At 37.7% G+C, this 18,846-nt stretch overlaps 1 protein-coding gene across 3 annotated transcripts in view; it reads left to right on the top strand.

Annotated features, from left to right (window-relative positions):
• LOC131249216 (probable polyribonucleotide nucleotidyltransferase 1, chloroplastic) overlaps positions 1-18,846 on the top strand; it is a 97,288-nt gene that overhangs the window by 4,709 nt on the left and 73,733 nt on the right. For all 3 annotated transcript variants that reach the window (XM_058249849.1, XM_058249848.1, XM_058249847.1), the window contains exons 5-9: positions 2,548-2,631; positions 10,722-10,786; positions 11,135-11,291; positions 12,438-12,494; positions 15,702-15,815. In XM_058249849.1, coding sequence (XP_058105832.1) covers positions 2,548-2,631; positions 10,722-10,786; positions 11,135-11,291; positions 12,438-12,494; positions 15,702-15,815 — 477 coding nt within the window. The remainder of the gene's footprint in view (positions 1-2,547; positions 2,632-10,721; positions 10,787-11,134; positions 11,292-12,437; positions 12,495-15,701; positions 15,816-18,846) is intronic.

Here is an 18,846-nt window from a genome sequence, read left to right as displayed (position 1 = left end):
GCCCTTATAAATTTGTTATTACATTAAATGACCAAAATACTCCAACTAAAAAAAATTTCAAAAAAAAGAAATTTGCACAAAAAATCGTGCGCGCACTGTCTCAAAACTCAAATAAATAAAATATTCATAAGATAAACTCAAATAGAAGATGCCCAATGGGCCCCAATGATAGCGCAATGAAAGTGGGCCGTGACGATCCAACGGTCCAATCACACCATTCTCGCGATCCAACGGTCAAAATATTTCCTTCAAGTAACTTACACATGTCACGAACACATGTGTAAGGTTTTCAACCTCTAGAGACCCGACCCGTACCCGTCATCTAACCATATTGACACGGGTAACGCATGTCTCCTGCGTTGATATATTTTGAATGGTTTGATGTTTGCATCAACTCTCCTCAGCTGAGAAGAGTTCGACTCCGGCGAGATAAAACTCTTGTGCTTTTATAACAAATCCGGATCTAGCCTCTGTAACTCCGCTTTTGTTAACCATGTATAGTCGGATGATGATCTATTCTTCCACTTTACCAAGTACCTCTGAAATCCATCGTCTCAAGTGGAAATACTTTGTTTATCCACAATTCCTTCAATTTCTTCTCTTTTCTTGGGTATAGTGGGCATAGGTGGTGTAGGTTGGGAAGAAAATTTAGAAATTGGCCAATGGTTTGGAACAAAGTTAGGGTCTATGAGACGGCTTGAACAAGGCATTAGAACCTCCACATTGAATGTTGAACTAATCCCTATGCGAGATGGAAGATCTATCACATATGCATTGGATCCAATCCTTTTTAGAATCTTAAATGGTCCAACACTGCGTGCTTGTAGCTTCTTAACAGCATCTTGTGGGAATCATTCTAGCCTCATCCCAACCATTACATGATCACCCTCATTAAATTCTTGAATTCTATGATGTAAGTCAGTTGAAATTTTGTATTGTTCATTACTAGCATTTATCTGCCTCCTAATCTCTGCATGCAACTCATGAATGTGATAAGAAAATGCATCGACTAGCTCTAAGGGCCTATGGGCGACTAACATAGGTAACAAATCTATGGGCAATATATGTTTGTAACCACTAGCAATCTTGAATGGACTCATACCCGTAGACCTATGAACTGAACTGTTATATGCAAACTCAGCGACAAGCAAGACTAAGTTCTAAGTTTTAATGTGTTCACCCACTAAACATCGTAGTAGATTTCCGAGACTTCGATTCACAACCTCATTTTGGTCATCAGTTTGATGATGGTAGGCATACGACAATTGGAGTATGTACCACAATGTCTTCAAAAAATAACTAGTAAACTGGACATCCCTGTCAGACACTATGGTCTTAGGCAAACCATGTAACCGAACCACCCCCTCAAAGAAAATCTTGGCTATGTTGGATGCATCTGAGGTTTTTGAACATGAGAGAAAGTGAGGCATTTTTGAGAAAGAGTCCATGACCACAAAAATGGAATCGTGCTTTTTAATTATCTTGGGAAGCCCAAGCATGAAATCTATCCTGATGTCTTGTCATGATGCATGTGGCACTGAGGAAATCCTTTCAAGGGAAATCCTTTGTATTCAAAGGCTTTACAATGGCTCTGAGGTACTATTGAAAATGGGACGTGGGGTAGTGGAGAAGGGAGGCTTCCTTAGGGATTCATGTTAGGAGGTTGTTGGCCAACTAATGGAAAGAGAACACTTTCACCCTGAAATCATGTCTGCCTCAAGATTGAAACAATGGTGTTTGGGTTTGAGAAAGCATGTCTGAAGGCAGTTAGGCCAGGTGCCATAATCATCCATGAAAGGAGGATGCGGCTACAATGTAGTGTCAGCTGTGTCCTTTTGGCTAACAATGCTGAATATAGACCTTAAACAAAATGGTTAATATGCCAAGGGAGTCAGGGTGTGTTTTCTGGTTGCCGCTGCTGTACACCATTATGTGAGGACTTTAGAAATGAGTGAAAACGACAAAATTTAAGATGAAGGGGCTTCAATAGAGATGATTGTGAGGAAAGTTTAGTCTATGACTGCTGCGAAGCCATGGTTGTGCCAGAGCTTAGAAGATCATCTTTTTTCCTTCATAGTAGCAAATTGGTTTTGTTGTAGAGGTGATTAGGGTCTTTGGCTAGTTTTTGGGCTGTTTCATTGTTTTTTTTTTTTTTAAAAAAAAAAAAAAAAAAAAAACTTTGGTGATGGTTAGGTGTCTTGGTTGTATGCTTTGGTAGGGATGATTTCTCATCCTCTCCTTTTCTTGTACATGTTTTGGCCTGCTGTTTCAATGATTTTTGGTTGTTTTTTGAAAAAAAGAAAGAGTAGATGGATGGATTTCTCTTGTAAGGATTTCTACAAAGTCTGTAGTATTTAAACAAGATAGGCGACACTTTAACACAATTGTTTAAATAAATAATGCGTTGATAATAATTCTAGAACTACTACCTGATATTCTTTTGCCCCCTTTACTGAAAAACTTGGTTAAATGATGGAAGCATGAAAAGGATGCTATTTTTATATTTTAGAAATCTGTAGGATTAATTTCTATATTTGTTGTATGCAGGTTCTTACTTGTAGATTGATAGATAGACCCTTGCGTCCAACAATGCCGAAGGGCTTCTACCATGAAACTCAGATATTATCTTGGGTACGTTTCGTTTTTCCCCTTGAATGTTTCAATGTTTATTTTTGTATCTTTTGGTTTTTTAGTGGATAGATATCCATGGTTAGTTAACCCCCACCCCCCTCTTTTTTTTTTTTTTTCCGAGTACGTAGCTCAAAAAGAAAAAAAATAAAATGATGGATATCTTTTCTTTATTGTCACTTCCGCCAAAGTGAACCTTTTTGCACAGGATTGCTTCTATTCAGTTCCACTGCTTTCAATATCCTTTTAACTGATTGATACTGAACTGGAACCAAAGTAAGAGAAGAACACAATATTCTTGTATTTCGATCTACAGTTGCACAACCTTTTAGACATTCATTCTTGTTCTCAGATGAAGCCTACTATGTTGTGTATGAACTAGTGTTGTTATTCCCTCATTATTATTATTATTATTATTATTATTATTATTATTATTATTTACTTAACAACAAAGATGTCCTTTTTTGGCAATAGTGATTTGTGATGACAATATGATGAGATCTGTAATCTTTCAACATCTCATAGAATGCATTTCCTTTTAATTTAACTTTGGCAGCATATCCAAGCAAGTTATTACTCTTGCCTACTTGTCATGATTGCTGATGAGAGGCAAGGTGGTTATTCTGTTTAGTTAGGCTATAGATCCATGTCCAATCTAGATGACCATGCTGTCCATGAAAGCTCTTTCAGGGTTAGTTATTGGTTTCCAAGATTGCTGGTTGGAAAATGCAGTTGGGGTTGACAATGTCATATGAGGTTTTCTTCTCCCTCAAATGACATATCGAGGAAGGTAGAGTGCATGCAGATGTATGTGCATCTGAGTTTTTTGTGATCTATATGTAGGTAAAATCTCATTTATAAGGGTGTGTGTGTATATGCTCTGGTTCTCCCTCAGGACACTATTCCTTTATGTTCATTAGGTTAATAAAATATCATTAATGTGTGAGAGGAGAGAATTCTCAACGGAACCCTTTCTCCAAAGGTTCTCTTTTCTTCTTCTTTCTTCTCCATGGAGCATTAAGATCTCCACACCCCTACCCTCTTTCTTTTTCCTCACCTACGCAATAGTGATATGCTGCAATTTCGTTCTATAATACGAGCTAAAGTACTGTGCTAGAGTACCACGACAACAGCGTGCTACAGTATGTGTGAGTTGTCGGAATATAGATTCTGTCACTGAGTAAATGTAATAGTTGTTATTTTTTCATTCATCACATTGTCAGTGCAAGTTGGCGTTTCTTTTGGGAAGATCATATGAGTTCATACGATCAGAGAACTGGGGTAGTTAAGGGGCCCGCACAACCAGCTCACCATGTAGGGTTTTATGATCACCACTGTTGAGCTCAATTGCCACAACTACCTTGAATGTCTCAATCTGGCACGATGTTCATTGGTAGCAAGAGAAAGCCAGGGTACATTATGGGTAATAAGGAGCTAGCAGCAGATGATCCATCCCATGATGATTGGGAAAGCAACAATCTAACAGTTATGTCCTGGCTTCTTCATTCAATGGATCCTAGCATTAGTCATGGCTTGATGCTCCTAAAAACAACCAAAGAATTGTGGGATAAAGTTGCCAATGCATATTCTTAGTGGGATGATATCTACCGTTATCGGCCATGAACAATATGGGTTTGTTGGCCCTTTATCGGCTTGAAACAACCTGATACAGGGTGGTACAGGGCAGTACCTGATGGTATCGGTGGTGAACGATACGTTAAGTAACATGTCCATTTCAAACCCTGGATGATATGGCTCATGTCTATTAGTTGCATAGAGGGGTCACGAGTATGCAGTGAATCTTCTGTGGAGTAATATTTTGCAGCTCTCCACAGAAGTGTGAGGAACTTGATCACTGTCAATTAGCTACTTCCACTCTTGAAGAGCTCAAGAAGCAAATTAGCTACTTCCACTCTCGAAGAGCTCAAGAAGCAAATAGACAACGACATCTATTTGAGTTTCTGGGTGGGCTACACCTTGATTTTGAGCCTCAATGCTTCATGTTTTGGGGAGAGTCTCTTCCTTCTCTGGAGCTTGTCTACAATTTTGTCAGAGGGGAGGCTCATTCGTAGGGGGGTGGGGCTTACTGTGGTGTGTATGGCATGCCATCCAACCTATCCAGTCCACCATGAAGGTCACCCCGCTACAGTGGTGGTTTTTGATTGGTTGTGCACTGTTTTCTATGTTGTGGCCCATGTGATGGTTGGATAAGCCTAATTTTTATTTTTATTTTTAATTTCTCTGTGGTGGCTGTCCATTGTTTTCTATTTTGTGGTCTGGTAACCAACCCATCCAGTCCCACATTTGGTTACACAACTTCTACACATTTATTCATTTTGTGATACTTGGTTACTTGTCAAATTTTTTTTTTTCCCCCACTAAAGCTCCTAAAAAGAATCGTGTATATTTGTTATGTTATTTGTTTCCTGCCAAAACTGTTAATGTGATTTTTTTTTTGGATTGAATATAGGTGGGTTGGCTTTTGATAAATGATAACTTGTTTTGAACATGCCTTTACTTGAAAAATGAAGCATATTTTTTCTAGGCCTTATTTTATTTTTACTATTTACCATATTTTCCCTATTATTATAATTAAAAAACAGAAGACTTGTGTACCTTACACTACATGCCATAGAGGGGTGAACACAATTCTACACGCTATTTAAAACACTGGATTTTATATGTATGTAAAGTCTCATCTATAAGGGGTTGTGTGTGTATGCTTGGTGCTCCTTCAGGACACAATTTCTTTATGTTCATTCATCATCACCATCATCTAAACCTTATACCAATTAATTGGGGATAAGGTTAATAAAATATAATTTGGATGTGAGACGAGAGAATTCTCAATACAACACTTTCTCCGAAGTTTCTCTTTCTTCTCCCTTTTCCTCTTCTTTTCTTCTTCTTTCTCCACCATGTGATCATCATCACCATCATCTAAACCTTATACCAATTAATTGCGAATAAGTTAATAAAATATAATTGGGGTCTGAGAGGAGAGAATTCTCAATACAACTCTTTCTCCAAAGTTTGTCTTTCTTCTCCCTTTTCTTCTTCCTTTCTTCTTCTCCACCATGTGATTAATTACAAGATATTCTCTATATCACTCAAGAATAATCAGTGAAACTAGCAATGAATTGTTTATTAAGCTAGGAAAGTTAAGTTTGGAACCCAATGGGAGTTGAATTAAATAAAGATGTCTTTCCATTTTCGGTTCTATGGAGCGCCTCCTAAAGTAGCAACATTCATTTTATAGGTGGGGAGGAATAGAGTTCTGACCATATAAAATCTTCAGAAGCGCTCTCTTTACATTTCGAACATGTGCTTAAGGACGCCGAGACTGTAGCCCATTTGTTCATCCGTTGCCCGTGTGCGGCTAAGGTATGGGAGCTTCTCTTAACAGAATTTGAGGACATTTGGATCATGCCAGGTTCGGTTAGGGATCTCTTGTGAGCTTTGGCGCCGGGGGGGGGGGGAGGCGCTACCGAATTAGTTGGCTTTTGATGCTTCTAGCTATTTGGTGGGCAATTTGGGGTGAAAGAAACAACCGACGTTTTCGCGATTCCGCCTGTCCAGTAGGGTCTATTGTGGAATCCGTTAAGGGATGGATTTCTGATTAGAAATCCTCATCTTGTAAAGGATAATGGTCCTTGGCTTGTTTTTCTGTCTCTGGGGCTTTTTGTATTCTTTCCCTACCTTTTGGAGGTTTCGTTAATACTATTTTATCAACCTTCAAAAAACATTGATGTCAGAATGTAGTATATCTATTGTGGAATCTGTTAAGGGATGGATTTTTGTTGGAAATCCTCGTCTTGTAAATGATAGTGGTCTGTAGCTTGTTTTTCGGTCTCTAGGGCTTTTTGTAAATGATAGTGAAAGAAACAGCCGGCGTTTTCACGATTCTGCCTGTCTGGTAGGGTCTATTGTGGAATATGTTAAGGGATGGATTTTGATTGGAAATCCTTGTCTTGTAAAGGATAGTGGTCCTTATTTTGTTTTTCCGTCTCTGGGACTTTTTGTATTCTTTCCTTGTTTTTTGGAGGTTTCGTTAATACTATTTTATCAACCTTCAAAAAACATTGATGTCAGAATGTAGTATATCTATTGTGGAATCTGTCAAGGGATGGATTTTTGTTGGAAATCCTCGTCTTGTAAATGATAGTGGTTTGTAGCTTGTTTTTCGGTCTCTAGGGCTTTTTGTAATCTTTCCGTGCTTTTTGCAGGTTTTGTTAATACAAATTTATCAATCTTCAAAAAATATTGATATCAGAATGTAGTATATCTATTGTTGTCAATGTATGGCTGTATGGATTGTTGTCAATGTATGGTATGGCTATATTATATTTTATGCAGAGGAAGATCCATGATGTAGGGCAATTAATCACTTGCTCTAAAAGCTCGAATTGATAGAGTATGGCGAATTAATCCCTTTATCTCATAACCCAGGCCCCACATCTCATGGGTTAGGACCTCGGCCGAATCCCCCTTGTGGGCTCGTGGGCCCCAAATCACATGGGCCACCTACCCCGAGTGTGTCGCCGCATCCCACGGGCTACCCCACTCGAGCCCAGTGTGAAATGCCCTTGCATTTAATCATCCCCCTGGTAAAGAGTCTCGAACACGAGACCTCCCGCTCTGCTACCAATTTGATGCAGGACAATTAACCACTTGCTCTAAAAGCTTGAACTGTTAGAGTATGGGGAATTAATCCCTTTATCTCCTAGCCCAGGCCCCACATCTCATGGGTTAGGACCTCGGCCAAACCCCCCTCGTGGGCTCGTGGGCCCCAAATTACATGGGCCGCCCACCTCGAGTGTGTCCCCGTATCGCACGGGCAACCTTACTTGAGCCCGATGTGAAATGCCCCTGCATTTAATCACCCCCGGTAAGGAATCTCGAACACAAGACCTCCCCCGTGGGTCCCAAATCATATGGATCACCCACCTCGAGTGTGTCCCCGCATCCCATGGGCTACCCCACTCGAGCTCGGTGTGAAAATGCCCCTGCATTAATCCATGGAGAATGATGGGATTAATAATAGAAATGTGAATTTAAGAACTGATCATGTAATTGTTTAGTGGCTGCTTTATGTTCTATGCGCCACTTGGTTGTAGTTCTACCACTAGTTCCTATCTAGGCAACTGAATGTGATGCAGGACATGAAATTCAGCTATGATGTGCTAGATGTTCAGGTTTTAGAACACACTAGTTTAGAAACAATTACACAAAATTCCACATCTCACACAAAAGTTCAAACACTTAATCAAGGGGAATCTTATGTGGATCCAGGCCTACACATGCTAGGGCCGGATCAATCAAAATTATAAACCAAACAAGAATCAAAGGAGGGTAAATTCATCCACACATGCACAGAAATAATTCCCCAATCCAAGGGGTTCACAGATTTCAATTCGAGGAACCCTAAGGTTGAAGAAAGGGCATGAAATTGGGGATTTGAGTAATTTAGGGTTAGTGTTAAGGATTTGGGGTGAAAGAGATGAGAGAGATAAACCGGAAAAGTACCGCACTTGTGGACAACAATAATGGCCCAGATGCACGTGCGTGTGATCTCGGCCGCACGTGTGTGGGGCTCACTTTTCAAAAAAAGGCCACCTTGGCCTTGGTTGGCCAGGGATGGACTCCAAAATCCCCAAATCTCAGCTCGATTCAGTGCACGGTTTGTGCGTGGTGCTCCGTCGAAGTTTCAGCCCTTCTGCAGGGCCAGATTCTGGAAAGCTGCTGTAGGTGGGGAAACGCCTGCAAATATTGATGGATTTGCAGATGGAATGCTTGTAGGAGAAGAGAAACATGGATGAAAGAAGGTGGGGGCGAATCGGGATGGGTGTGGCTTCGCATCACGATAGTCAGCCCTTCGAGGAAGGGAAGGTTTCGTATCCAATTGAATCTCCATAACTTAGAAATTTAAAGGAGCAGAAAAACACTACAATTTTATTAATCTTCATTGAGAAAAAAAGACTACAAGGGGTGCCTATTTATAATAAAACCTTATACCCCAAAACTCATGACATGTGCGCAACCTATTACTTGGAGATGAAGTAATAAAAAATAACAACTAATCAAAACAATCTAAACCATTTATGATATTCCTAATAATAATAATAAGCAAAACCCAAAGTACTAGATTATTTAAGATAGTGAGCCACGATCATGAGAACCCATGGTGGGATTCACATGCCGATGGGTCCACTCCAAGGAACCAAAACGCAGTCCTCTAACTAGGAGGTCCTTCTTAGACGTCGTCATCGATCCAGATCGATGGTGGGGCCCTCCTCCTTGCGTACGTGTGCGCGTGATGTCCCCATCAGAATAGTTATATTTTCAACCCTTTTTGTTTCTTTTTTATCCCCAAGAATGTCAAATATTCATTCAACTGCTTATTAATGCTTCAAGTTCTGTCCCTTGCTGCTGCATCAGTTGCAAATCTATCTTTTATGTGTTCCGAGTACTATGTTGTTGACAACTGCTGTAATGCAATTTTATACTGATAATTCCTTGATATCTATGCTCATTCATGGAATCTGATGTGTTCCCGTCATTTCACACTTCCGAAGTAGTGCTTCCTGAACTATGATGGGCCTGATTCTAAATGAGAGGAACTTTGATGATCAGGGCCATTAAGCTGGGTGTGATGGTTGATACATGGTCACTAAGTGATTGTACACATTGTGTACATGTTATTGTAAACCATCCAAAATCGTGGGAGCCAATTTACATGGCCCATAATCAGGAAATTACAATGATTTGGTTTCCTAACTTGATGATAGATAATTGAGAGTCAAAATGAAAAATAGTGAACTTCCCAGATTCAACAAATACATACTAACCAGAGATTAGGACAGTTCAAGCAATGTGACTTTTTGATGATGACGTATATACAGCAGCTCCAACAATTTGGCCTGCTTAATTTGAGTCAATGTATGCATGTACAATTCCTTAGTGCCTGTATATCAATCATCACACTCTGGACAGTCACATAGTGAACTATTAATTGGTTTATACCTGGAATGGTATATGGAATCAGTGTTTTAAATATCGACGATATCGACCTATATATCCTACAATATATCTTGTATCTTACCTATGTGATACGAAATGCATAGGTAGTGCCGATATATCCCACCTATTTGATCCGGTGAGCATTTTCGATCCTTTTTTTTTTTTTTTTTTTTGCTGTAAATCATGTTAAATCAGCTTCAGATGGTTACAAATCTATGATTCTTCATGTTTTCCATGAAAAATCATGGATTTGGTGCTTCGATTTCGAGATTCGGGGGAGATGAGGCAAGTTGTGAAAAATTGGAAAAAATTGAAATTTCTCATAAATCAGTTGCAATCTTTGTATCCAAACACAAAATCAAACATGTAACCTGATCTAGTGATTCTTCTTTTGCTTTTGAATGTATTACTTGTGTTTCCATACCTGCTTTCTTACGTTTATAAATTATATGAATAGACTTTAAATATACTTGCATCAGTTCAATTTGACAGTGCATGTATTAGAACCCCATACAAAGGAAACCCCTATTATGTGCACTTTTTTTTTTTTTTTTTGTAATGTTTTGATTTCTAAGTGTGTATTGATGTCTTTTTCAATGATACTTGAAGTTTCCTTGAAAAATTCGACCAATTTCCCAATGTTCCCATGTTTCTCAACAACAGCGATACATTATGCGATACAACTGATATATCCCATGCAATAACCGATATGTATCCATACCCATGGGTGCAATACATTACGTGATAACGATATTTAAAACATTGGATGGAATTGACAATAAATAGTGGTGGAAATTCAGTTCTCAACTAGCCTAGAAGGATAGTTTCCTTTCTAGTTCAGCAAGCTCGCTCACTTATGCCCTATAACCTGGAGTTTTTCTTTTTCTTTATAATAGAGCTTGATCATCAACAAGTTCTTTCTAATCTATATTTAGAAAATGATTGTCATGACTCCCTTAAAAAGCATTTCTTGTAAGCTTGGGAGCTTTACTTGCTTCGTCAAATGTTGCTTTTGTGATGCACACATACTTGTATTTTGAATACCCATTGTTATGCTGTCCTTGGAATTTTAGGTTTTGAGCTATGATGGTTTGCACTCTCCTGATTCTTTGGCAGTCACAGCAGCTGGAATAGCAGTGTAAGTCTAACACATACGTGCGTGCTTTTTGGGGGTGTGTGTGTGTGTGTGTGTTTTTTTTTTTTTTTTTTTTTCTTTCTTTCTTTCTCTTTTTTTTTGGGGGGGTGGGTGGGGTGCGTGTTTGTCCCTGTTGGGTTGCTTGTGTGCGTGATGACCTTATAAATGATATGCTCTCTTCTTTTATCAAATAATACAAAGCTCTTCTTGAAGTCTCAAACTACATAGCAACATGCACGCAGTGTGGGGGTGAATGTGTGCTTGTGTGTGATTATAACCTTACTGCTGGCTGTATTAATTGAGCTGCTTGTATAAATGATATGCTATCTCTTCTTATGTCTAATAATGCAGAGCTCTTTCAGAAGTCCCAAACTCCAAAGCAATTGCTGGGGTCCGAATTGGCCTAGTTGATGATAAGTTTATTATCAACCCAACTACCAGAGAGATGGAAAAGTCAGAATTGGACTTACTGCTAGCTGGGACAGATAGTGCCATATTGATGATAGAGGTTGATCCTGATTGCTCCTTTTCTGTTGACGTTCCATGTACCCTAATATAGGTCTTTACTAGAAGGGTGAAATACCTAACATTGATATGCTTCTGTTCTACATTCAATCATACTCCATATCAAAATGGGTCCGTTTTAACTATTATGACTGTTGTTAACTTTTTTATGTAATTTTATGGTATGAGGCACATGCCTCTTTACCAAACCTTACCTGTTATCCCATTGGTTGCTAGTTATGTAATCTGAGGCACTGGGGCCACTTCAGGTCATTGTCTCTGGCTTGCATAAGGTGCAAGAGACATGCTAGGATATTTTAGGCCCAATGTTTTTAGTCATGTATGCAAGCATGTTTTTGCTTTAAAGCTCAGCTGTTGTTGCAGACGTTTAAAGAGGAGTCCACATTCATCCATACAAGTCAACCAATAAGAAAATTAAGTCCACATTCATCCATACAAGTCAATCAATAAGAAAATTAAGTCCACATTCATCCATACAAGTCAATCAATGAGAAAATTATCTCCACATATATCCATTCAAGTCAATCAATAAGAAAATTAAGTCAGTCCTTACGAAAAGTGTTGAGCTGAAATTGGCTGATCAAACTCTGCTTGTATGTTGGTGGAATGCATGGAGTAAAATATCCAAATTTCTTTGGAAGAGTGGATTTCCAGCAATTCTTCTGCGATTTCTTAGAGCCTTGAAAGATCATTTTAAAAGGGTTGGTTTGTGTTTGGTGAATTTGGGTGGTGCATTGGAAAGGGGGTTGCTTTCCGCATACAGTGGGTGCAGAAACAGCTAAAGATCACCAAATGGAGGTGTCCTTTGTGCAACTATTGGCTTAGGGGGTCTCGCCTTCTAAGTGCAAGTCCCTAGCCTAGTGAGATTGTACCAAGATGCTCTTGGCAACATGGTTTACAAGTTTGGAACTGGAAGTAGGAGAACCAACTAAAAGTAGGAAAAACTGCCAAGAAAGTGAGGTTCTCATTCTTGAGATCATATCTGCTTTCAGTTTTCCCATGTAAAGAAAAGGACAGAGTCTGAAAAACATCATAACTCACTCTTTTAGGAGGTACTTGATCTAGGATGTGATATAGTAGCTTGCATGCTTAAAAAGTTATTTTACAAGTGCTTTTTTGCTCTCTGCAGGGCTATTGCAATTTTCTTACAGAGGAGAAGTTATTGCAAGCTGTGGAGGTTGGGCAGGTATGTGTTGCTAGTTGCTAATCTTAATTTACTCCTACAAGCATTTTTCTATTGCATACTGTTTTCATATTGAGGTCAGACAAGCTGAACAGTCTCTCATGGGATGGCACTTGTGTATTCTATCATGTGTTCTTGCATGCTGCTTTAATTTCCTGCTGACTGATATGCATGTTTTGTAGGTTTCATGTCAGCCGTGCATATCATTGGTTTGAAAAGTTTCTTTTCTTTTACGATGGCCCTGCTTCATGGTTCTTTTAAATATGTTTCAACAAGGGATCAAATTAGATGTTTGCCTGAATTGTGATTGAGGTTACACATGGTATTAGGGACCATGCTTGGGAATGCTAATAATCCCTGGGATAATAGGGTTGCCACCCTTGTGATGTCATCAACCTAAGTGCATTCTCACATAGAGCTTATTGATGGTGATAGGTCATTCGAGGTTGGATATTCTATTACTACTTTTAGTGCAAGGTTTCTAATTTCACAATAACTTTTCTGTTAAAGTTGTTTCTGCAAGAAACACTCCCTCAAGAGCAAAAATTTGCCGTAAATGTAAGGCAAATAAATAAAATTGACAATACAGCTAGAATGTTGTTAAGCCTACTTGGCTTTACATCTAAGGAAGTTGTATGTATTTGAAACATTTTTTTTACTCAGCAGGCTTGTATTAGCCTTTCTATTTAACACTAGCAACCCAAATTTTGCTAAATATTTTCTGTTTGATCTTTATTTTTAACTTTTGATCTTGATTGCAATTTCTTTCCTCTTCTCCCACATATTATCTTTAGAATTCATTAGTGCATTTGAAGTGAAAGTCTAGATGGATATATCATGTATCCCACTTGTGCAATACGAAACACACAGGTAGTGCCGATATATCCCACCTATTTGATCCAGTGAGCATTTTCAATTTTTGATCCATGTTTTTGTTGTAAATCATGTTAAACCAGTGTCAAATGGTTACAAATCTATAATTCTTCATGTTTTCCATGAAAAATCATGGATTTGGAACTTCGATTTTGAGATTTGAGGGAGATGGGCCAAGTTACGAAAAATTGAGAAAAATCAAAATTTCTCAATATTTCACAAATCAGTTGCAATATTTGTATCCAAACACAAAATTAAACATGTATGTAACCTGATCTAGTGATTCTTCTTTTGCTTTTGAATATATTGCTTGTGTTTCCATACATGTCTTCTTACATTTATAAATTATATGAATAGACTTTGAATATACTTGCATCAGTTTAGTTGGAAAGTACATATATTAAGATCCCATACAAAGGAAACCCCTATTACGTGTTTTTTTTTTTTTTTTTTTGTAATATTTTGATTTCGAAGTATGTATTGATGTCTTTTTCAATGATCCCTGAAGTTTCATTGAAAAATTCGACCAATTTCCCAATGTTTCCTTGTTTCCCAACAATAGCAATACATTACACGATACAACCGATATATCTCATGCAATAACTGATATTTATCCGTTTCCCAAGGGTGCGATACTTTACATGATAACGATATTTAAAACATTGGTTCCAGCTAAGTTCTACGTTGTTGTATTGAAGTTCATAGAAGTTGGTGTGGTGGTAACTGAAATTGATGCGACTCTTAACTTGCAATTGACTTACTTTTATTTGCAGTTATGAGGTAAATTTTACATTTCTAATTTATAATAGAAACTGCATTATCACATAATTAATTATCGAAATCAGATCTCCCAAGTGATTGTGGGTTTTGTGCCCTCGAATAGCCAATCTCTGCGGTTCCCTTTGCTTGTAGTCATCCCACATCACACATTTAGCATCACATGAATCATTTTCATTTTATTTATTTTTCCTCATATGTTTGTTCTTAACTGCATAAAATGATTAAACTCATTGAGTTCACTGATGTTATTCTGGCAATCCATGTGCATTAGTTAGGTCAATAGCACAAGGGATTTAGCTTAGCAGTTCCTTGGCATAAGAATAAGTGTTGGCAACTGGTGATGTACGTGGGTGGTGCATAAGGAAGGTTGTCATGGTACTGGATGACTACTTAAGCCGTGTTGGTTAGGTCTTGTCCTATTTGCTGGAGGTACTCAAATTAGTACATGGGTGTGCATACATGTGATTGTGCACAGCAAACGTGGATCTGCTAAAGGAATGCTCTTATGGTCTCAATTTGAGAGCATACACTTGGTCTGCATGTTTTTTTAGTCCTTTGACTAAATCATTCATTATGGACACTTGGGTTTTCTCCTAGGGAGCCTTTGAGGAATATAACATGAGTCCCAATGGGGGGTGATACCTGGGTGCTCGTGGATTTTTTTGAAGGAGAAACTGTATATCGAGTCGAAAGGGATCCATAGGTTAGTGTCTTAATTGAAAACTGATAACTAACACAATCAGCCTAATCAATCATACCGGATTGTTTTGCCACCGTTACTGTTATGTAACGGCCGGTAGGCACACCATGGGTAACATGGAATGCCTATTGTGCAACTGATATTGGTTTCCCTACAGTTTATGCCCTATAGGATTTTGCTACCCGTGACTATTTGCGGTTTTCAGGATATCTGCATTAGAGTAACCCTTCCATTTGTTGATCTGATGCAAGCTGTTAGATAAGTAACCTTGTGGTTTTCTCGTAGGGTTTGTTTGGTGATATGTATATATGTACATGTACAGCTGTACAGCTGTACATACTATAGATAGCTATATGGGTGGATTCGTGTCTATCTGTCAAGATCTTAGATAAATCTCCCAAACCTTCCATATATTCCGGTCATTCACAATGAAATAAAAATAATACACTTTCCACAATGTAATTTCAATGAAACGTAATTTGGTATCTTTGTATCAGTGCCATGTTCATCTATACTTGTGTTAATAACTTAATCTTGATTTTGACATTGAACGCTTTTTGAAATTCAACCATGTTTGGTTTATTTCTGAGATCGGGAATGATATTATGCTGAAGGATTTCAATGAAGCATGATAATATAATGTTTATGGTTTCTTTCCATGAAACTGTCTCTTCAACAATCATAGAGAAAGATGTGTATCAATCGATAGAAAAGGACACATGTTATGTAAATTGATCTTCCGAACTTGTGATATTATTTTGGCAGCATATGTAATGAAGTTTTATCATAAAATTCAGTGTTTCTAGATCTATTTTTATACAGAGAAGAACTTGAGCTTTATCCTCTTACTTTACCAGGTTGCTGTACGCGCAATATGCAATGAGGTGGAGGCTCTGGTTAAGATGTGTGGAAAGCCAAAGATGCTTGAAGCAATTAAGTTGCCTCCTCCTGAGCTATATAGGCATGTTGAAGTATGGTTTATGTCATTACTTTCTTTGGAAGGCTCATTTTTTCTTATATGTCTATTACCCATTTAAGAATGATCTTTCTCAGTTATCCACATGTTTGTGGCCACTGTTTCATGTTACTCATTTCATTTCCATGGTATAGTTTATCTACATTCTACTGCAGAATTTGTCCACAAGGATTGAAAATTGTAGAACAAAGTTGGTTTTATTATCATTGAGATGAACCTCCATTGCTTGTAAAGAGAGGTCAGATGACCCTTTTTGGATGATGGGGAAAATGCAGCAAGAGTCTCAACTCTCAAGCCTTTATCCTGTCCTTTTTATTTGGCAAGCTGTAATCATCCTTTCTGCAATTGTTTATCAATCTCTGCATCAATGTGCATTGCAGGCTTTTTGGCATATACTGCCAATCGAATAAATGGTATAAATCAAATTCGATCTACATATATGCATGGAAAATTTGTTTGGTTTAGTAAAGTTATTATTTATAGAAAAGGCATGTATGACACTAAACCATTACTTTGTTCTCTACACGTGTTTGAATATCCAGGAAGTTGTCTAAATGTTTAAACCTCAGTACAAAATGAAAATAAATCTGTAATATATGGGCTTATCTTGATACTGGATCTCTTCTCGAAGGAATAAGGGTTGGTTGAAGTCTAGGACCTCAGGTAAACCAATTTATTATGCTATTTGTATAAGATGATAGCCAAAGTCCTAGCTGCTTAGTTGAAAGAAGCCACGGTCTTAGTTATTCCCATATATCAGGGAACCTTTTATGTCACATTGTCAGGATTCATGATAAAAGTTGTGGTAAAAGTTTCATGCCGGCTGCCAACATGATGCATCCCTCCTTTACCTGGGCTTGGGATTGGCAATGAGAGCTCAAAACTACCACATATTCTATGCAGTAGTCAAATTTTATAGGTTGATTAAAACCAAGAATCCTTCACAAAGGAAACTTTACAAAGTGCAAATTATCATTGGCAAATTATCGATGGTATTTGATTTGCAAACAAATGTTTGGTCAAGGTAGGTATTTCTGTTATTCTATGCAAAATGGACTTGGAGAGCCTATGACCAAATTGATTGGGAGTTTCTGTTTATTGCATAGGATGGTTTTTGGAGCGAAGTGAGAATAGTGGATCATTGCTTGTTTATTGTTTACTCATTCTACTGTACTTCTTGATGGTTCTCCAATATGTTTTTTGAAAAGTTCTAATGGTATTCAACAAGGATGTCCATTTTATTCATTTATCTTCATAGTTATTTGTAAGGATACAATACTAGTGGAAAGAAACTGTTTATTGTGTACCCTGCTCTCCTTTTTTTTGGAGATTTTATTGAGAAAGTCGTGGTATCTAAGGTATATTTTTGAGATGCTTTGAAGTGTGTCCGGATTGCAAGAGGGGAAGCTCAGTAGAAGTGAGAAAGTTCCAGTACCCATTTATTTGTTTAATGGGATATATAATAGATACCATATCTAAGTTGTATCTTTGACTCCAGAGATATGGTTTAGTTTCTTTAGAGTTTGTTCGTAATGTGTAGAGGAAAAATGGTGAGATGTAGGAGATAATATTTGTCTTTGTGGTGGTGGGTATTTCTGATTAAGTCTACATTCTCTAATCCTCTTTTTCATTTTATCTCATCTCTATAAAAACTTGTCTTTTGTGGCAAATAGGTTGGAAAGTTTGCAAATATAATTCTACTAGAAAAGAGAGGGAGGATTGGGGCATCAATATCAGTTAGTGAAATTGTAAGGGGCAAGCAAACCAATAATGGATAGACTAGGATTGGAAACATTAGACAGGCATATGGTCTTTTGTGCAAATGGTTATGGAGGTTAGTGGAGGAAATTTGGAATGGATGGGTACTTTTTCTAAACATGGGATTGGATAGAGATTGTGATGGTTGTACAATGGGTACAAGTTGAGTGAGTGTGGTGTTTCATTTGTAACTTATAAGGTTTTGATGAATTTGGCTCGGGTGCCTGAATAAAGGCTTGTGTTATTGTTTTCTTATAAATATATGTTTTCCGAGAAGTACATTATATACTTATATACATGCATATGCATCTATGCTACCTACATGCTTATATATACACAAGTACAACCACACAAAAACACGTGCATAACATATATTTTAGTTATTAAGTGACCTTTTTTTTTTCCTTTTGATATATAATGGAAATTTATTGAAGTGGATTAAAAAACCTTTAAGATAAGTGGACAAAAGCACACAATCGGGAAAGAATTCCTGGTACCAAGAGCCAATTGGTTGACACCCCCTTTAGTTGATGTATTAGTGTGTATTGATGCACACCAAATCAAAAGCGTAGAATCTCTATTTATATATGTACCTTTTTCTTCTTGAAGATCAAACCACAATGTTTGTTCACAACTCCAAAAATAAGGGACTGCAGATTGATATCCAACAACCTACTAGCTTTTACGGTAGTAATCAAAATACCCCTGCTCTTTTTCTTCCATAGGCAACACATACCAGAAGGGAAGCAATACATGCTATAACCCATGCAAATAACTTTGTTTTTATTCCACAACAACTATCCATAAAAGATTCTTTATGTGCCTTTGTACCTATTTTAAAAGCAAAGGAAACCCCAATATAATCCTAATCATCCATTGCTTCTAATCTTAACCGTTTATTTCACTAAAATATTAAAAATAACCAAAATATTCTGAACAAACACATTTCTTTGAAACATGTAAGCTTTATGGAAATAGGCCATAACTCAAACGGTACCGGAATAACATGATCTTGGGCTTGTTTGTAAGCTAACTCAATAGGCTTCAAATGTGACCAATTTTGTGTTATTCAAACATAATTTGATACATGAAAAGTGGCCCATAAAATAAGTGACAAAAATACTACGAGAAACTTGTTTCGCGAGCCATCGCTACTCTAAACTCTCTCATCTTACTAAGTAATAAAACATAAGAACTTATCAGACCACTCATTTGGGCCAGATCTGTCATTGGATCGTTGATCTAATCTAGATCCTCTATCATGCCAA

Source organism: Magnolia sinica, chromosome 6, assembly GCF_029962835.1.
Source record: "Magnolia sinica isolate HGM2019 chromosome 6, MsV1, whole genome shotgun sequence".
NCBI lineage: Eukaryota > Viridiplantae > Streptophyta > Magnoliopsida > Magnoliales > Magnoliaceae > Magnolia > Magnolia sinica.
Note: the sequence above shows the minus strand (reverse complement) of the source record. Positions and strands in the feature narration are given on the sequence as shown.